Here is a 21,833-nt window from a genome sequence, read left to right on the forward strand (position 1 = left end):
CAATAACCTTCATAACAAATGATAATTTTATTCAAAATGTATTTATTCAAAATGCTTAAGTTAACAATTCCTGTAATGAATGAATAGCACAATGAAAGAAATAATGTCTCATCTTAACATCCCTCACTTAACAACAAAAGTTAACAATAACTCTCAACTCCAAATGCACTGCATCCTCGTTCCCTGGTTTATGAATGAATGACTATTATTATTTTGTAAAACATGGTACAGCAACAGAACCATACATTAAAAGAAATAAGTAGTCAGGGATAACACAAAAAAGCCCTAAGGCTTATTTTCATTGTGGTCCTTAACAAAGTACTGTGTGATCGAGCTAGCACTACTCTCGCCTCGGACGGCTGTTTTGTGCTTCTCGGTGTCCAGGTGGCTTTTCAGATCTCTTGCACCTCCATTGGACACCGAGACATGTGTGCCTGCTTTGCACACTGTGCACAAGGCTTCCCATTTGTCTCTACCCGGTCTGAAAGCGGGGAAACTCTTTTGTAAATCGTCGGTAAACGTGCATTTGCGCTTCGGAATGTTTGTTGCTTGCCTACTGACAGTCGCACTGTATACATTCTGATTCAGAAGGCTGCCTGCACAGACGCGGGTCAGGGATTACGTCATACGCAGCGCCGTGGGCAGGGCCCTCGTGCCTGTAAATTTAATGGTCCAAAGAAGGTAATTTAAAAACCGGGACATTTCCTCACTTTCTAAAAAAAATCCGGGACGCCCGGGACAGGACGTGAAATACGGACATGTCCCGGGAAATACGGACGTTTGGTCACCCTAGCTCAATAGATATTGAATAATATCTATTACTCAATTTTACTAACACAAATGGCAAATAAAGTAAACTCACTCACCGAAGCACCATCACCCGCGTTGGTGGACATGGCTGATCTGTCCAATGGAGCGTAACTTGATTGGCTGCCGTTGGATGAATTGAGAAAGGGATCGATTGCTTCTCCCTGTTTACCCGGATGTTAAGTCTGGTTCTTTTTCCACTGAATTTTTTTCCACAGAATTTTTTGAAGTTGAATTTTTTTACACTGAATTTTTTTTTTATACTGTTGGTTTTTCAAATTCAAAGTCTGATTTTGATGCTGTAAAAATTCGATATTAGAAATTCGCATTCAAACTCTGATGGCACAGAAAAACTTCCAGACCCAGGCTATGGGAATATCTTCGTTTGAATGAGCTCAAAGGGCCTACACACAAAACTTGCCCGTATCTGTCTTTAGATATCACAAATTACATAGGTGTTTCTCTTCGTGTTTTAGATTGTTTTACGTGTCTTTCAAATATTTATGCAAATCAGTTCATTCTTAATGAAAACTATACTTACAAATTGTAAGTGTATTTAGAAATTTCTAAATTTTCATTTTCATTTTGTTTTCAACTTGGAAAGTTGAATGGTGTGAAAAAAGAGGTTAACAAGAGGTTTTAAAAGTATCCTCTGAAATAACTTTTACTTGGATTTTGAACCTCGAAATGCAGTTTTACAGATTTTTTTGTAACATAATATACTCACTTGTATCTACCCTTAAGTAGGCTACTAAACTGTTTGTTTAGATGCTTGTGTATAAAAAGAAAATGATAGTGTAGGATGAAGTTTTAATAATTAGCTAGGTCCCATGATGATATTATTATGTTTAGATATGGGTTGATAAAGATCAAAGTCAAAGTCAGCTTTATTGTCAATTCTGTAATACATACTCGGACATATTCGGAATTGAAATTTCGTGACTCTCGGTCTCCCTAATAACACAGTAAAAATAAAATAAACAGTAAACACTGAATGAAAAAATTCTTAATATAAGAAAATATTAAAAGAAGTATAAGGAGAAAACTTATAGAACATAAAATATATGCTATTATGTGCAAAAAAGTGGCAAAAAACAGTAAACTACAAGTATAAAATATTAAAACAAATAACAAGTAACAGACCGTGGATGCAGTAATGGTTTCTCATGAAAAATCAAAGATTATTCATGTGTGCATTTGAACAGCAGAGGTCTCACTCATCTGAGCTGTACAGCAACAACACTGTTCAAACACACATCATCTTTTACATACCAAGAATCAGGAAATACACAAGGTATGGCTACATTGTAAGGCGCAGGTACGCAGACACTCAGCACTACAGATTAACCCAGTGCCCTTGGAACAATACAACATAATGTAACCCAGTTTTTCTAACACTGTAAAGTTGTGGTACACTGTCTCTGTGCTGTCATTTGAATTGTAGCTTAATTGTAAAGATGCACCTAGCAGAGGTTTATATTAACCTCCTCATGGTCAGCAAGCCAGGCACCAGAAAGATTTTTGATTATTCGAGATACAACTAAGATTAAAATCCTCTGAGGTGATTTTCTGTCTAACAAACTGTTCAGCTTGTGAGTACACTGGGCAAAGAATTTGACTTTTTTGTATATCAGCATCTTTAAAAGGACACGATGCAATAAAATACACAGCTGGGAACTTCACATCTGTGCTTCTTCTTAACTCTACCAGGGTGAGTCATAGGCTGCAGGATGATTAGAAATGGCCAAATGTGTTGCAGCAGGGCTCATTTATAGTATTCTAACTTTGCACAATAAGGTTGAAATGCACTGTGTCCTAATTAGCCACTTTCTCATATTGAGTATCTATATTGGATCTTGTTTCTTTTCCCTTTATTTTTTTTTTCTGCCTTTCTTTTCCTTTCCTTTCCACTCACCCATGTTCGTGACCCGGTCTTGTTTGCCATTTTAGTGTTTTCTATATAAAAGCGTCCAGCAGGTTTTGGCAATGAGTTTAACAACCAGTCATAAAACAGGGGGAAAAAAATTGAAAGAACAAGGGCAGGCAATTCAGAGGAAGAAAATCTAATATTTTGCCTTCTTGGAGCTGAATATAAAGACATTAAAGCAGCACAGCTGCTGGCAGTAGCTTCTGGCTCCTTCCTTTTTTTTTGTAATCTAATATTCAGTTTCTATCGCAAAGAAGTCTCAACGTTGTAAAGTACAGCTCACATTCTATATGTCGTCGGTGTCATCAATATTAAATTGTATTATTCTAAGTTAGTTTGTATTTTTGTAACCAGAGCAGCATCTTTCAATAATCTTCAGTAAAACAGTTAGAAGGTGCTTAAAGAACAAAGTATGTGTTTGCACTTTATGTTTAATTTGCGATGTGAGCCTGAAAGCCTCAAATTAAAAAAGGCTACTGTTTAAACATATAGTAACTCTCACGTAACAGATCTCAGACTTGTCACCAGAATTTCAACACATTACATCAGCACACTCTTAAAACCAAAATGTGTTGCAAACTGTATAACTGCAGCAATCTCGATAATGTTCAAACAAGTTCAAATCACTTTAATGCTCAAACTGTGTAGAAAAGAAAGGAAGCTCCCGCTGACAAGAGGACACGGAAGACACGTGGCAGGTCTTCACTGCCGTGTGAAAAACTGGTATCTCTCTTTTTCTTTATAAGGAAAAAGGCTGCATGACCAAAAAGGTAACGGTGAACTTGAAAGATGCACATACAAATATCATGTTGGCTCCCTTTCAAGTAAAATCAGACTTAATTTGCCATTTCAGAGCTGTATCCTTGTTATTTCTAAACATCACTCACATACAGACACACTTGGTAACCCCATGCCGTGACCTGAGCAGCGAGTATTCCTCCTCCAAACCCTCATAAAATATTACTGCTGCTGGAAACAACACAACCTGGGTTTACAAGACTGCAGAGGCCGTACGTGTGTGTTTGTGTGTATGTGTGTGTGGGTGGGTGAAAACCATACAGGGTTGCAGCCAGGCCACAGAGACACAGCGAGAGAGAGTGGTTTGACTGACCACAACATTGTGAGTCCATCAAGTACTCTGGGACCATATGTCGCTTTGGGAAAATTCTGATTTTGTCATGTACATTTCAGGGATATACTTTGTTATTACTGTTCCTTATTGCAAATCATGGATTCTATTCATGGACACACGTTTTTTTTCAATGGATATAATTCATGGTTTGCAAGAATCCATGTTGTGTGTTTTACTTTAGATGCAGCTTGCATTTGACTGCTCTTGTAATGATCATAAAAATCGTTATTATGCACTTCATTCTACTAAAGAACTGTATTCATATAAGAGGGGTTTCTGAGGAAAAAAGTAGCAAATAGACTATTGCTGACATTGCATCACATAGTATAGTGTATGTTACCCTGCTACATTGATGTGTTCTCTTTCTATATGAACCTGGTTAACCCCCGAAGGCTGGCTTTGCAGTGGTGCTTTTTCATCCTAAATTTTTTTCAAGTGAAGTGAAATGCAAAAGAAATAAAGAGCGGATAGATTGAACTCTGTCTCAGAGACAAGAAGGGAGGGGTTTTCTTTTAACTATCTGGCAATGGAAGCACCGAGTTTGTGTATGTGTGTGTCTGTGTAGGCTGTATATTTAAAGAACATTGAAAACACATGTCTGGAGCTTGATAAAGAATATTTTAGGCACTGGGTAATTTGGCATGATCTTAGCACACACGCACGCACAAGCGCACAAGAAGGCTGCCTTTGATGGACGAGGTTTGACTGAGAAGAACAACCTATGCGTCCACTGAATATCTCCATCAAAGACACACTAAAGGACATAGATATGAAATAAATTAGGTGAAACTTCTGTTACCGCTGAGCACGTCAAACTTGCTCAAATTACTAATTTGTTGACATGAATAATAAATAACACTGACTGTACTACTTTAGATAACCTAAAGGCAAGATTAATTTAACAACACTTTTGAAATAAAGTATATACAAAATGTATTTTGCAACCTATCAAACAGTTGATTTAGTACAGAGCAAATCTTTTAAGTAAGTACACCGCATGTTCAGGAGTATACTGTGCCTCAAAGATATTTTGGAGCAGGTTTAGTGACCGTTAAGGGGCATGTTTCATTTTACCCATTGGGGATGATTATTTAATTAATATGGAAGCCTATTTCTACCACCGTGACCAAGTCAAAATAATGTGACAGCACCTTATTGTTTTTACTTATCTCAAAAATGTCAACATTTTGAGATACTCTCTAAGGTAGGCTACTGTTAGTACTGCAGTTGGACTTTTTTTGTGGACATCTGCTTCTTTCAATCATAGCATCTATTAAAAAAACTATAAAATAAAAGGCTATGGTGACTGTTGGTTTGTGTGTGGTTTTAGATTCACCATTTTCCTAAAGAAGCCATCTATGCAACTATTTATGCATACACCATTAGACTTTAATTTCTAGTGCCCATCTATACACACACATATGTCCAACCAGACTTTTTACCACATCATATCAGGTGAGACACAGTCATCCTTTCTCTAAGCTCATTCCAGCCATTTGATATTCCTGGTGCATCCCTCTATAGCCACTTCAGCGTCTTATTTCTTTCCTGCCAAAGCTGGTTCTTTTGTAGTTTTCATTCTGGGTTCTGGGTGATTAATTTTGGTATCATGTGAATCCCCTGACACCCCATAAAATTTCACTGTTTGTGAATTTACATCTAAAGCAGTCATCAGTGATCTGAAGCAGTCCTCCAGTGATGTCTGGAGCCCAAGCAAACTATTTCATAATTTTTTGGATACTTTTGATATATTGTTTTTTTGATATACTGTCTCATAATTTTGACTGAAGAGGATCTTGTTCTCCCTTCACAGTCCGAATGTGCTTCTGTAAGGAGTTGCTAACTGCTTTTTGATTTTCCATGTAGTTTGATGCTCTGGAATTTTAAACCCGTGTGGATTTGTTCAATAAAAGAGAATAATCTGTTATTGTTGGTATTCAGCGTAGTCATTTCCACATAAAACAGAGTCGGTGTGTTGAGGAAGTTTTGCACTAGGGTTTGGAGTAAAGCTCATAGACATTAGCCTAAATGTTGGAGCTGTGGCACCACAAGTGCTGTGGTTGTCAGGCAAGATTAGATTCCACACATGGGCACAGTTAGTGTGTTAAGAAGGAAATTACTAAGATGAGGGTGAGGGGTTCATTTTTTTAGTTTGTGCTTTTTTGAAAAAAATAGTGTTACTTACTACAAAGTGAGATATACAAAAACAAATTGTTGGAGCTGTCAGATTAAAAATGTTAAGTCTTGACTCTCAACAATGAAATTGTGTTTATTTTAAAATGAACAAATTTCATAATTACATTTAAGTCTGCATGGGATGTGTATTGTAACACCAAGAAGAGTTTAATCTTGAAGTGCTTGAAACAAAGAATTATTGAAAAAAAGAATTATAGGTCTGTGAATTAAAACTTTCCTCTGGACAAAATCTAAATCAATCAAAGATATTTGTAAAATTAGTGAAACTCCTGCTGTCACAGACAACAGTAAAGGAAAATTAAACAAAGTTTCTGTGTGGCACCATTGTAGAAATTTGACTTAGTCCTTATTAGATATACATATCGATAAGATAAAAGAACAAATTTATTTCTAAACTATAATGTATTGTCCCATTTGCTCCCTTGTTGATAGTACAGCATTTATATGTCTGCCAATTCTTGATTGTTGTCTTTCATCCATGACACCACTGGAGACTTACGTAGACTCAGCCATCCAATAGGTTGCTGTTGTGAAAGCTGTTGTGTGACCTCATCAACGATGTCATCGATGGCGTAACAGTTCTTTTGACGATGTTGCCTAGCAACCCACAGATCAAGACCCCCCAAAATGAGACGACGTCTCATCCGAACGTCCTCAAGCACGACACTCCACTCACAGGGTTTCAATACAGTTGTCAAGTTTGAAGTAGATACCGTTGAACGACTATTCAGACAGATTTCCAGTTTTTTAAAAAGTGGGATAAAATATGAACACCACTGTGGGGATTGATGGTTTTGTAACATTTATTACAAAAGCCCGTCTCAACTCTAATGGTTCACAATAAGAAACACTCTTTTTTTCCGCCCATCTTTCAATTCCTGGTCTATAGGCTTAAAGTGTTATGCTTCCCCACTCCTGTTAACCTTGTAAAAGAATGACAAGTGAAATCCAAATAAGGGAAACAAAAGTAGTAGGCAATTTAGGGGAGTATTTGATCAAAAAAAAATTATGTGATGTTATCAGAGATGTCCTTTTTTCTCATTATCTCATTCCTCTTTATACAACATAAGAAATCCTAAGGAAATGTTCAATTTAAAATATCTTCCTTTAAAAGCTATTTGCTGGAACTAGCTGGAGGTGACATTTTTGATTTATTTGCTGGCCGTTAACCACAGCCATTCAATGAGCATGTTATTGATAGATCATTGATTTGGCATTGTTTGCCTCGTTCACACTACAATGCAAGACTAGTGTTTTGAAACGTATCCAACACAGAAAGTGTATTTGAAGAGCCCAGGTTTTTTTTAGGTGTGAGAAATGCTGGTTTAGTGAGGAATGACAGAAAATGAGAGTCATAAAAGGAGAGAGCGGTGGCCATCTGGCTCAGGTCAAACTCCCACAGAGTGATGATCACAGTGGTGTGTGTGTGCGCATGTGTGTGTATGTGTGTGTCCTGCAGTGCAAGGTGACGACCACAGCTGGGTGTTGGGGACCTCAAACCCACAGGAGGTCACCCCCTTCTTAATCCCACCCCTTCTCTAAATTCCCCTCTTCCTCCTTCTGTTCCTCTTCTTTTCTCCATTTGTGCTTCTCCTCTGTTTATTCAATTCTGTGTGCATCTTCCAAACTAAAGCAGAAAACACAAATTTGGGATAGATAGGACATGGAGAATTTGTGGAAAACAAGCCATGCTAGCAAAGAAAGCTCTATGGAAAGCTTAGCGGGGTAGCCACTGTGAATTCACCTCCTCCATTACTTTGCATCAATTAGCACGTCACCTCAAAGACTTTTGTGAGTGCTTGTGTGTGTTCTGTGGGGGGAGGGTAAGAAAAAGACCAGAACAATTACTTATTCTTAGGAAAAAGACAGATTTTCCATGCTGTTTAACTCAATCTCAACCCCCCTGGCATGCACTTTTGCTGTGACATGGTTCTTTGCAGTCTAATATTGTTGTATATTTCACAACAATCTGACTTTTACTTCCCTTCAGCAAGCTATAAAATGGTTGCTCTGACATTATTTTGGGGTATTTTGCATACTTTTGTTAAATTTAATGTATGATTCAATTTCACAGAATGAGATTATTCATGAATGTGATCATCATTCCAGCTAATGCTCATTTCCAGGAAAACAAAGTGAACTCTGACTAATTCCCACACAAAATTTCATTATCATTGTCACAATACAGCTCTTTTCTAGTTCAACTCTAGGCGGGGTTCTTATGTAGCATTATTAGCATCACACAGGCTCTCATTGGAGGTAGAAAGCTCTTATCATTTGAAATCTAAGACTCTTCTACCTCCCTCGAGAGTTCCGCTCTTTTCTGTCTGAGGTTTGCATTCCGCCACAAGCAGAAAGATGAACTGTGAGATGGTATCAGTGGTTTGGAGAATGTGCATGCTGGGACAGCTTTCAGTTTCATCCAGTGATTTAACATACCCACTCGAGGTGAGCACACATTACACCGTTGCCATGCAAGTTTCTCCCACCTCGCCTTTGAGAAGGCAGATCATATCTCCATTATGTTAAACTAGATAAACCAGTTCATGATAACTCATCATGCAGCTGCCATTCTCCAGGGCAGGTCTGATAATACAGACTGACAGATTTGTAGGGACTCAAATGATGCCCAGTGACAACAGTCCCATAGTCACAAGACATAGGACTTGACACCTCTCTCTGCACCTGGGCCATTGACTTCCTGACAAAAAGGCCTTAAATGGTGAGAACTGAACCCCACCTTATCATCAATGATGGTGAGTGATGTAGTCTGAGACTGTTGTCCCAGACCCAGTGAGTGGGTGTAATGACAACACCCCCCCTACCTCTACATCAACAAGACCAAAGAGATGAGAGTGGACTACAGGAAACTGCAGGAAGCACCACATCCCTGCTGAGAGGGTTAGCAGTTTCTTACTCTTTGGTATGCACATAATGGATGACCTTTACTGGACTGTTCACATAGACACAGTCAAACTGTTTGTCAGGGAGCTTGTTATCCTCAAAGAACTCTTACAGAGACACCACTGAGAGCACATGACTGGTTGCATCGCTGGTTTGGCAGGGCTCAACTCAACACTCTCAAGAGATCTGTAAGAACAGTGAAGGAGAGCATTGGCAGAGAAGTCCCTGTCATTTAGGACACTTGTCACACATGTTGTCAGTATGGAAGGGCCTTATGATGATCTATGCCACCCAGTGCACAAACTGTTTACCTCACTGCCATCTGGCAGACAGTATCAGTATCACCTCTGAGCTGTAGGCTCTATGACAGTTTCTTACTTACATGCCGAAGTGTTCCTTAACCTTTGAGACCAACATTGACTGTATCATCTGGCACAAAATACTGTATGTGCATAGCATTATTTCATAGCTTGAAATAATTGTAATATACCATGCACACTTCCATAAATTCATGCATAATCAGAATGAATATTTTACAAGAAATGTGGTCGTGGGTGTTTTAGGCTCTGGGAGTAGTCAGTTCACTTCTTTGGTTCAGAAATATTTCAGTATCAAGCAGATTGATAACAACTTAAAAATATGTACAAACATTTATGTTCAAAAGATGATGAATTCTTCAGACTTCACAGTTTTGTATCCCACCTCCATGAAGCTGACGTTCGTGGTTTTAAAGTCAGAGTCTTATCAAATGTTAAGTTGATTGGTATGAAGTTTCCAGAAGTCATTAAAGGTGCTGCTGGTTGAATTATAAAATAACTTCCCGTGATCTAATGCTGCTTTACTTGAGTTTGCAAAGTAATTCAATACATGACCAAATTCCTGCAATACTAAGCTGGTAAATGGCATAAACCTAATTTATGCTTTAAGGAAGCATAACATAGTTGCCATTGTGATTGATATGAAATCTGTCTATGAGTTACAAATCCCACAAGTCCCAAAGTGGGGCTTTTCTTCTGTTATATGCTTATGTCACCATGAAACACATTTGTGTCATGCCTGTTTCATGGTTAGTTTGGAACACCTCAAACAAAATATGAGCAGCTGTCGTGTACGCCATCATTTTTGAGTAGTCAGCTGACCTATCAGGGGAGACTGAGGCCTTTCAGTTCAAGCTCCAAAACTGCCAACATTAAGTGTTTCATGCACAGTGACTAGAGCTGCTGCAGCATCGATTTGCATTTTGAACATCTAAACAGATTCTAGTAGACCTCTAAAAGAAAATGATGAACTGGTATATGAGCATAATATCGACTCTTTAAAGTTGCTGCTTTAACCTCATACTTTTTGTTTTAAAGAGAATTAGCAGGACCACAACCCCTAACATGGAGAAACATGTTTGTCTCGATGTCTTCTTAACCGGTCAAGTGATTGAACTAAGGATTATCTACTCCTCGCAATGTCCTAACTTTACCTTGTTTTAGGTGCTGTTTACACATACCTGGGTATTTTAATAAACGCATATTTTCTAACCTTCGTTTGCAAAAAAAACTAGGTGCACACAGCCCCGTTTTTAACAAAAAACATGTCTACATTGATCCGCATAAATACGCTATCAAGAGCTGTTAAATTACACCAAGCCTGACGGTGGCAGTGTTAGAACAATGAGAATTCCACAAAAGCCAATCAGAAGCCTAATAGAGAACCGCTGACAGGAAGAACTTCCGGATCCTTTTCAAGAAGAAAATATGGCGCCAGGCTCATGTGTGTGGACTGATAACGAGACTGAGCTACTTTTACACGTTGCGCTGGACTATAAAACTGCTAAAGCCGTGAAAAATGTCTTTGTTGTTCAATACATTGTATGACTGTAATTTTCAAAATCACACAAGCGAGTATAGCTCTCAACAACAGAAATGCTGCTAGCACCTCCATGCTTGCCAGATAAACAATGGACGGAGAGAATGGCGTTTTCACGCTAGCATCCTGCCAACATGGCGGATAGGGGCGGGGCTCTGTACTATGACGACAACTCCTTAGTCCATTCCCAAAACTCCGTTTTTGTCTCTTTCAACCAGTTTACACACAAACGGAGTTTTTAAAAAATCTCCACTTTTGCCGGAGTTTTTTTTTAGCTTCGTTTTCGGAGGAAAAAACTCCGTTTGTGTATAAACGAAAGGCACAAACGAAGGGAAAGGTCTTCGTTTATCAAAATACCCGGGTATGTGTAAACAGCACCTTAATTTGATCACATTTTATCACTCCCATTGCATCCGACATGTTGAGTGCAATATAATTTAATTAATGTATTTTACAGGCCAAACTTTCTGGAGTTCTTTTCCAAGTAGTTGAGATGTCAGCCAGTGAGCTTCCTGTTGCCTGCCCACCGGACCGAACACACACTCTGCTGGTCCAAATAAATCCTTCTTTCATCACTGTGTGTGTGTGAAAGATTGTGCGTGTGTGTCTAGTCCAGTACTGTAGGCTCTCTGTGTTGCAATGACAGACACAAACCAGCTGCCTGCATTCCTCTCTCTCCCTCTTTCCGTCTCTGCTGACTTCTTACATGGGATCTCCCCTCCCCCCACCACTCAACAGCATGTCCCACACATACTTCTGGCATGCTATATATACACACACCCACCCATAATGCATTCAGAGTCACACAAGGAGATCAGGCAAGAGACAACTCAATCAATTTAAGTAAATTGAGTAAAAGGGAACATAACATGTAGATTTTAGTATGCACTCTTTTACGCCAGGCTTTAAAGCATCACTTGAAACTGAGCATACTTTCACAGTGTTATAGCACACCACCTTCACCTCTGATCTATTTCTCCCCTGCTCCATTGTTGTTACCATGACTACTTGCTTGGTGCGTGCAAGTTTACCTTAATAGCTGGAGTTTTCAGCCTGGGCCCGCAACAACAGATATTTTTTTGCCATTTGAGTGTGGTAGAGTCAAAAATAGATTTTAAAATATGGCAGTATATAAGTCACTCGGAAATGTTGTCATTGATTTGTATTTCTGTTGACAGATCTGCTGCAAATCGTACCTTCATGCGAAAAAGAAAGCTCACTCTCATTCACTACTAAGGTTTTAATTATTTGAAAAAAAAAAAGTGAGCTCCTTATCAGGGCTTAAAATGAGGTAATGAACAACAACACATGGGATGTTACATTGGTTCATTATTCATTCAATAAAAGCTAAGCGAAACTGCAGAAGCAGAGTATGAAAAGCTGAGTACAACCCATTATTCAACAGCTTGTAGGATCACCTTTAACAGCAGTAAAATAATTCTTTTCTGTCTGATGCTATCAGTCTTTTGCATCTTTTGGAGGAATTTTGGCCCACTCTTCTTTACGTCATTGCTGCAGTTCATTGAGGTTTTTTGGCCACTTGTACACAGCTCTCTTCAGGTCCCACCACAGCATTTCAATCACATTTGACTGGACCATTGCAACGTTGATTCTTTTCTTTTTCAGACATGCTGTTGTAGATTTTCTGTTGCGTTTGGGATCATTGTCCTGTTGATGATCGAGTTTCAGCCAAGCTTTGGCTGTCAGACAGATGGCCTCATATCTAGATGGAATCTAGAATCCTTTTGTATACAGAGGAGTTCATGGTGGATTGAATGACTGCAAGGTGCCCAGGTCCTGTGGCTGCAGAACAAGTCCAAATCATCAGGCCTCCAACACTGTGCTTGACAGCTGGTATGAGGTGTTCGTGCTGATATGCTGTGTTTGGTTTTCTCCGAATGGGGTGCTGTGCATTATGATCAAACATCTTCAATTTGACTCATCTGTCTGAAGGACATTTTTCCACAAGTCTTGTAGTTTTTAAGTTGTAACTTTACAAACTTAAGTCTTGCTGCCATGTTCTTTTTAGTGAGAAGACGCTTTCCCCTGCAAACCCTTCCAAACAAGCCATACTTGCTCACTCCTTTTCTGATTGTACTGTCAGGCACAAGATTTAACATGCTAACTGGCCTGTAGAGTCTGAGATGGAGCTTTTGGGTTTGGTCTCTCTCTCTGATTTCTCTGAGCATTTGGTGGTTTGACCTTGGGCTGAAGTTGCTGGGATTTTATGCCCCTAAAATCTGGAACAGTCTTCCAGAAGATGTGAGACAGGCCTCAACTCTGACAATGTTTAAATCCAGGCTGAAAACAGTTCTATTTAGCTGTGCATATGACACCTGAAAGTATTTTATCTGCACTCTTCACTTTTTAATTACTTAATGATTATTTTAATGGGTTTTAAATTTCTTTCTTTTTTAATTTCTTTTTTTTTTTTTTTTTATTCCTTTTTAATGGTTTTATTGCCTTCTTGTGATTTTATGTAGCTGTAAAGCACTTTGAATTGCCCTGTGTATGAATTGTGCTCTATAAATAAAATTGCCTTGCCTTGCCTTGCCTCTCCTGCTAAGATTAGCAGCTTTTTTAAAAAATGTTTAATTCCTCCTTGGCTTTGTGTTAACACACACCTGAATAATCCAGACCAGCAAACCGTCAAAACCTTTGCTTTTATAGAGGTGATCACACTCGCTGATGATTAGTGAATCAAGTCAGTTGTTAGGAAGGTCCAACAAATTAGAATGTTCAGTTGTGACAGAGCATGGGAGAAAAAAGTGTTTTTTTCTTGTAGTATTTTGCACAACACCCACAGACAGTTCACATAATTCCAGGCTGACTTTTAGAAAAACATTTCTTTACTTGAAACCAGACATGATGTTTACTGCAATTAAGCTCTTTATCACATGACACTCACTTATTGGATAATTTAATCTTGTTTGAAAATGTTTTCCATAAGTTCCACAAGTAACAACTTATTATATTAAAAATGGAGCATGTATGCATTCAAATGCAACAAGTGTACCAAAAAAAAGTTAGAAAAAAATACAGCTCCTGCAGTAAATTTACAATCTTATTTTACATTTAATCGCACAACTTAAAAACTGACACAAATACATGGAATAACAAATGTGCTCCTCAGAAAACATTCACACGCTGGTTAGACCAACATGGTAAGCCAACATGTCCTGAAGGCTGGAAATCTTTTAACCAAACTAAACTGTGTTTTTCCACCTCAGTTGAACATTTAAATAGTTGTTCAGTATTGGGTTTCACATGGCGGCTCTAATACTTCACACAGCGGTCCCACTTGAATGAAGTAAGCCAAACCATGAAAACTTTTTATGTTGTGTATATCTCTTCTTCCTCTGCTGCAAATTTACTTGTTTGTCTAACCCATTTTTTTCTCTCCAGTTGCAGCAGACTGTAGTCCAAACAGTGACTGACTGTCTGGAAAGGCTGCTGGACTACCCACAGCTGCTTGACCACTGCAGACACTATCCACAAACATATGCGCACACACAAACAAACAGCTACAGTTAGACATGATAAAGTGCGTCCCATTTGACCTGGTGTGGCTACTAACTGCTGGGTTTTACACCACAGACAGCGAGTGAGAAAGAGGCAGGGACAGAGGTCATCTAAAACACAATAATCTCTCAGCAACTACTGGCAGATTTGCACCAAGTCTATGTTTTTACATGATTATGCCTGTGTATCTTTTCTGGTAAAGTAGAGTTCACAGCATGGCAAGTTCTGTCAGTCTGATGAAACATATTTTACCATCAAATTACCATAAAATGTACCACATGACTGACACAAATAATTCTCAGTTGTCTTTAAAGTCAGCAGCCTGAGGTCCAAAAGCAGAACCATTTGGCTCTGTGTGAACCCTGTTTTTTATATGGCTAAAATTTAAGTGTTTTCGAAAATATGAAATGAGTTTGAATGATAAGGTAACATGGACTTTTGCTGTATATGCACAGACCTCCCAGTCAGACGGTGTTGAAACTTTTCCCTGGTGGACAGAGTCACTGCGGTAAGTTTTACAGTTACGTTATTCTCGAAAGCAGCATTGTGCATATTGACCTGGTGTGACATGGCATCATCCACAAATACACCTTTTAAGGAAAAACAGCCAAAAACATGCGATCACTACCCATGTTTCAGACTTTACAAGTACATGTCATACATGGCATGGGGCTGAATTGTATATGCTAAAATAAAACATTTTAAACACACTTCCCAAACACTGTTGATGACACCGAGTTAATCATTTTGTATATTTTTGTGTCACTGAACACATAACAATTCTGCTGCCCCACCACACAAAATCAATCACTATTGTCTATTGCTCAATTAACCAATGCCTCCACTCAAGTCTTCATATATTGCAATGCCTGAAAGCTGTAACATAGATCAGAGGATGTTATCAGATGCCATCAGAAGCACTGACTAGCATATTTAGACGCTGTCTGCAATTCATCTTACATTCTTATATAACAACGGCTTTTCTCATTACATGTTAATGCTGGTGGACCTTCACAGTCACCATGTGTCTCTCCACCATTTAGCTTTTAGTTCACATTTACTATGTTAATCCACAAGGGAAAGCTCCTCTTTTACTCATCACTGCAATCAGTTTTTTTCACTGATAGGGTATTGCTTGGTGTGATAAGATTAAGGTCAAAGCATATTGACCATATTAGAAAGCCAACCCCCCCCCCCCCCCCCCCCCCAGAATGTAAAATATATATGTTGTCTCACAGCTCTAAACACTGCAGGGTCACAATAAAGGCTCAAAATTGTTCTTTTCCCTACAGAGATGCAGCTTACATTTTAATCTGTCGGCTTGTCAAAGTGCTACATCTCCATAAGTGCTCCTATGTGATGTTGTCCACTTTCCATGTCTCGCTAGCATTAATTTGCCTACATATACTAACATGGAGGAATGAGGAGATGGTGGAAAGCACTAATCCATGGACGTCCATACAGCAGATCACTATTTTTAAGACTTGTTCTGCACAATGTTTTCCACAGTCATTGCACTTTTCTACTTCCACTCCCACTTATGACTCATATCTTCTCTACTCAACATGGTTAGGGTTAGAATTCATACGCATAGGCACTTTAAAAGTCTACAGGCTTACACATTAGTTGCAATTCCCATTATGTCACATGAACACTGCCTTTAAAAAAAACAATAGCCTATGGAAATATTGCCATCTCACACTTTAACATCATGGATTTTGAAACTAAGATTTGGACATGTGGACAAATGTATCTGCAACATGTTTTCTAGTGAGACTGGACCACCACAGAGCTAACAACTTTTATGCAAGTGAACATGTTTGATCTGTATGGGCATATGACATTTCAACCTACTTTTAAAATTGGAGCAAAAACTTACATCTTCAGGATGTTTAAATCAGGTATGTTTAAACCAGCAGTAACTAACTGCTACTTCTAAATGTTTAGTTTGGACTGGAGATGATGAGTAGACTGCTTTAAGATGGCCCAAACAAGCCCAAATGACTGGAGAACCGAATATTTGACAAGGTTTACCACATAAGTAGTGATACTTAAACGTCCATGGTATATTCATGCTTGCATAGAGATCTGAGAACTGTGGTTTTGTTCACATCTCTTTGCTACAGTCACAGTAGTAGCACCTTGAAAAAAACTGAGGCTGAAATTGGCAAGCTGAAACCGATCCTGTGGCGAAAAGTGTCATTTTGATTTGCGCAGTTTCTGATTAAGACTAAGGGGGTCCCTGTCTCGAAGGACTATTTCAGAAAGTTCAATCGACTTTTTTTTTTCTTTTTCTTTTAGCATGCCTTTGGAGGTCAATTGTATCACAGGAAGCGTAATGATCCATGTCATCTGGGAATGACATTTTGCTAGCACTCTTGATGAATTATTGTGTTGTTAGTCAGAAATGTATACTTATACTTGATCACTTTTCTGCAGGCCACTTCACAGTAAAGGATTCTACTGACAACTCCTTTTGGTTGGACCTCTCCTCCTACTCATTTTCCTTCTCCCCCTGCCCTCTTTGACCTTTTCTCTTCTTCCTGTCCCTTCCCCCACTGCAGCCCACCCCCACCATCTTTTTATTTCACTCAGGGCAGAAACACACCAAATGCAGAGGCCACCATGCAGCAATGCCCTCTACCCCTCCCACATTGGGTTACTTTTGGTCAGATTGATCATACTGCCGCTCTAAATTGCAGCGGTTTTGGCTGTTGTTGCTCTCAATCCCAACAATGATGAAACAGTTGAGGAAGTACATCTGATTGTTTGCAATGAAACACTTAACCACCCGAACCACATAAAGTACCTGTCCCTGTTGATGGTTTAAGACGCTTGAATTCGTTTGGGTTTCATGGAGATTTTTTTTTTTTTCCATGGTTTACTCACTGTGCAGCAGAGTGTTTACATGTCCTTCACACAGTAAGTGGCTGTGTGTAAAGACTGTAAGGAGATGGAGGAATTTTGGCTTCACAGCTGCAAAGTCAGGTAGTCTGGACTCAGATTCAGCTGTCTCCTAATGAGGAGAAAACTGCAGATAATGTGTGATTATTAAAGTAGAAGGTAAAGCATGATAATATTGGACAAAACAATAAAGAAAAAAATAACAATGGCTTTTCTGTTTGAGGACAAAACATACATTTTGTTGAAATAGTTCCTCTCAGAAGATGGGTGATTTGACTTTAGGCTGCATAGCTTGATGAAAAGACAGAATACCAATGTAATGTTTCATTAAGTATTCAGCTTTAACTATTTCAAGAGCTTTAATATTTTAGTATTTTCAGTTATCATATGTCCATGAAGAACTTGTGAAAAAAAATTAATAATTGAATAGATAACAAATATATGAAGCTTATGGCACTATGCGTTAGAGAAATGCTGCTTCTCTTTTTCAGAAATTCAAGGAAAGAGGGCTAATACACTCTTCGTTTCATGAAAAAACTCAAATTTAATCGCTCTATAAAAACGCATGTATATCTCACCAGAAAAATCGATTATTTTGGTAAAAATCTCTGGTGTAATGTAATTACTGTAACATATTTTCCTGCGGTGGGGAAGTAATAACCAATCAAGAACTAGTCCTGTAGGAAAACAAACGCTAGGATTGGCTGAGACGCGGCATCGGTTTCAAGGCGCCCCGCGCTCTGTCGGAGGAGGGGGGCGTCTCGTGAATGGAATGGGCGCCTGGAAACCGGTGGAATCTGCACGAAGTGAGGAGAGCGAGCCTCTGGACTTCCAACCGCCCAGCATGTGAACCGACGCTCTGCGTGAAGTTTAGTCTAAAACCCTTCAAATACTGGCAATTAGTGCTTTGTGTGTTGATAGTTTTGCGCCCAAGTAACGACTCGTACGTGTACAAGACGCTGGAATCGTTTAAGTTCGCATTAATTTGAAGAAAAGGGGACTTGAAGAGTTGTTTAACGCGTACTGGGAGTGAGAGTGGACTGCTTGGAGTCACTTACAAAGAACATTAAGAAGTCATGACACGGCGAAGGTTTTTCTTGGATTTATCTTCATAAAATACGAAAGAAAAGTCGATTCAAGCAATTTTAACTCCGTCTACTTGGACTACAAGCTACGTATCTGCACAGCTATTGCAGATTTGATCCTGTTTTCAACCGTTTTTAAGTCGCCCTACTTGGATCAAAGTTTTTCTTTCCCTCCCCCCTCCTCCTCAACTATGGCGGCGGCCAGGTTCACCACTGGCTCCGTGTTGCTGCGGATCGTGTGGCTGGTGTGCGGGCTGTCTTTTTCATCCACTTCTGCTCAGCATTACAGCAGTGACAGTGGAATATCCGTCCCAGAACACGGGTTTTGCCAACCCATCTCGATTCCGCTTTGCACGGACATCGCTTACAACCAGACCATCATGCCGAACCTCCTGGGCCACACGAACCAAGAGGACGCCGGACTTGAGGTACACCAATTCTACCCGCTGGTTAAGGTCCAGTGCTCTGCGGATCTGAAGTTCTTCCTCTGCTCCATGTACGCACCGGTCTGCACCGTTCTGGAGCAGGCCATCCCCCCTTGTCGGTCGCTGTGTGAGCGGGCACGACAGGGATGCGAAGCCCTGATGAATAAATTCGGCTTCCAGTGGCCGGAGCGGCTCCGCTGTGAGGCTTTTCCCGTGCACGGAGCCGGCGAGATCTGCGTCGGTCAGAACACATCCGAAACCGGCAGCCCGACCTCCTCGTCATCGCCCTATATGCCTGACCCTGTGACCCTTCCACCTATTCTTCTCCCGAACCAACGACCACCGCAACACAGTCCGTACCACCAGTTCTCCTGCCCGCTGCAGCTGGACGTGCCTTCCTATCTGGGCTACAGATTCATGGGGGTCAAAGACTGTGGGGCCCCGTGTGAGCCCACAAAACCAAGCGGGATCATGTATTTCCGCGACGATGAAGTAAAATTCGGCCGGCTGTGGGTTGGCATATGGTCCATTCTGTGCTGTGTGAGCACCTTATTCACGGTTCTCACGTATTTAGTGGACATGAGGCGGTTCAGATACCCTGAGCGGCCCATCATCTTCTTATCCGGCTGTTACTTCATGGTGGCTGTAGCCTACGCGGCCGGGTTTTTCCTCGAGGACAAAGTCGTCTGTGTGGATAAATTCAAGGCGGACGGTTACAGGACTGTGGCCCAGGGCACTAAAAAGGAGGGCTGCACCATCCTCTTCATGGTGTTGTACTTTTTTGGAATGGCCAGCTCCATCTGGTGGGTGATTTTGTCCCTGACTTGGTTCCTCTCAGCTGGGATGAAATGGGGTCACGAAGCAATCGAAGCCAACTCCCAGTACTTCCACCTGGCTGCATGGGCTGTCCCGGCCATCAAAACCATAACCATCCTCGCCATGGGCCAGGTGGACGGAGACGTGTTGACCGGAGTGTGCTTCGTGGGGATCTTCAACGTGGACGCCCTCCGGGGCTTCGTGCTGGCTCCGCTGTTTGTCTACCTGTTTATCGGCACGTCCTTCCTCCTGGCCGGCTTCGTCTCCCTGTTCCGGATCCGCACCATCATGAAGCACGACGGCACCAAGACGGAGAAGTTGGAAAAGTTGATGGTGCGGATCGGTGTGTTCAGCGTGCTCTACACGGTACCGGCCACCATAGTGATAGCCTGTTACTTCTACGAGCAGGCCTTCAGGGAGCACTGGGAGCGCACCTGGCACATGCAGACCTGTAAGCGCTTCGCTGTACCCTGTCCGGTTCACAACTTCGCCCCCATGACTCCGGACTTCACCGTGTTCATGATCAAATACCTGATGACCATGATAGTGGGTATCACCTCTGGTTTCTGGGTCTGGTCCGGGAAGACTCTGCAGTCATGGCGGAGGTTTTACAAGCGTCTTAGCAACGGTAACCACGGAGAGACGACAGTGTGAAGTTTGGAGGCTTAAAAGGCCACAGCCACTGAAAATAAGGTCAAATAGCTTTCATTTCAATACATTTGATTGGAGTTTTATGTTAACGGGTTGTGGCAACACCTCACAACCATTTAAAAAAAAAAAAAAAATCTTTTCTAAAACTTTGGACAGACTTTCAGTGTGTTTCTTTTTTCTTTTCTACCGTATTTTTGTCATCATCTGACTACCTTCAGCGATGTTTTTCCTTTTTTTTTTTTTTTGCATCCTCGGACCACAAACTGGTGCAAATGGCCATGCTAGTCCATGTACTGTAATGCCAGACTATTAACGTTACTCCTTTCATGTTATGAATTATATCCCCGTGTAACTATTTGAATGTACGCTTTGTCCACACTTGAGTTTGTCAGTGGACTACCTGAAAGGACTGATCTATCAGGCAGTTTCCATACTGCAGCAGATCCCAGCCACACCCTCTGACTGTGAATTCATTATTTCGGGATGCCTGGATTATACAGCGTTACTCTGCTTTTAGTTAAAGACTGATAAGCTTTAAAACATGTTAGTATTGCAGAGTACAATCTTGTTTTTTTAAGTAAGAGGAATAGCTCATCACCGTCTCCATGTGCCAAATGGCTGCCCAGAATTCAAAACCTTCTTTTTTTTCTTCCTCTACTAAAACTTTTTTTTGTTTTTAATGTTCCCGACTGATGAATATTCACACCTTTTCTGACTGTTCACTCCGAAGATGAATGAAGTTATGTACTGGTTTGCACAGTTATGCTAAGTTTTTTTTTTTTTTTTTTTTTTTCTTCCTTTCTTTTTGTTTAAAAAGACTGTTACACCACAGATTGGCCTGGATCTAGGATTTTAAAGAGACCACACACACATGCATACATACACAAACTCCTCTCTCTCTGTAATAGAGACACAACAGCTCATTGTTGGTCTCCGTGTGTGGTCCCCTTTGCTGTTGGGTTCTTCCTCCAGAAAGCTTTTAAGATACCCAAAGCAGCGTTTCAGTGATCCAGGTTTAATCCGTGGGAGTGCAAACGGTTGTTCTGGAGCTCTAATGTTATTTTATCCTGGTTAAAGATGGCTGTACAAGTTCACGCCCGTATTCTGCTCGGTGTAACTCAAGAGTTGCCTCGGACTCTCTTGATTTCACGTGCAGCGTAACATGGTTCTCACAAGCAGGTTGAACTTTTTAAAGTTTTTTTTATTTTTTAATATTGTTTTAATTTTTTTCGTGTCGGGGCTACGTCGCGGTAGTCCGAATCGCAGAGAAACTGCATGCGTTTTCTTTGCGTCTTGACTTTAAAACGTTTGATGTTGTGTGTAAGAGAAATGTCAGGAGGAAGGTCAAAGATCGCAGTCACGTGGGGATATTTTTATTTGAAGAATGCAGAGTAGACGGGCAGCGTTTAGCAGAGTTCGAGCGTTACCACGGAGAGAATCATCTTGGTACATAATAGGTTAAAAGTACAATGCTGATTGTGTTTATGGATGAAATGTTACATGGCCTGAGCGTGTTTACTGGACAATAAGGAAAACAAGTCTTTTTTTTGATACAGGAGAAGCAAACTTGTCAAAAAAAAAAAAAGAAATAACACAATGTCAGGAGT

The 21,833-nt window shown here is 40.3% G+C and overlaps 1 protein-coding gene across 1 annotated transcript; it reads left to right on the forward strand.

Moving 5' to 3' along the window:
- The first annotated feature begins 18,054 nt into the window (after nt 1-18,054).
- On the forward strand, nt 18,055-20,335 carry LOC142396810 (frizzled-7-A-like). The gene has a single exon (XM_075479920.1). The coding sequence runs from the start codon at nt 18,526-18,528 to the stop codon at nt 20,227-20,229; it is 1,704 nt and encodes a 567-aa protein (XP_075336035.1). The 5' UTR covers nt 18,055-18,525; the 3' UTR covers nt 20,230-20,335.
- The last annotated feature ends 1,498 nt before the right edge of the window (nt 20,336-21,833 follow it).

Source organism: Odontesthes bonariensis, chromosome 12, assembly GCF_027942865.1.
Source record: "Odontesthes bonariensis isolate fOdoBon6 chromosome 12, fOdoBon6.hap1, whole genome shotgun sequence".
In the NCBI taxonomy this organism is placed as follows: domain Eukaryota; kingdom Metazoa; phylum Chordata; class Actinopteri; order Atheriniformes; family Atherinopsidae; genus Odontesthes; species Odontesthes bonariensis.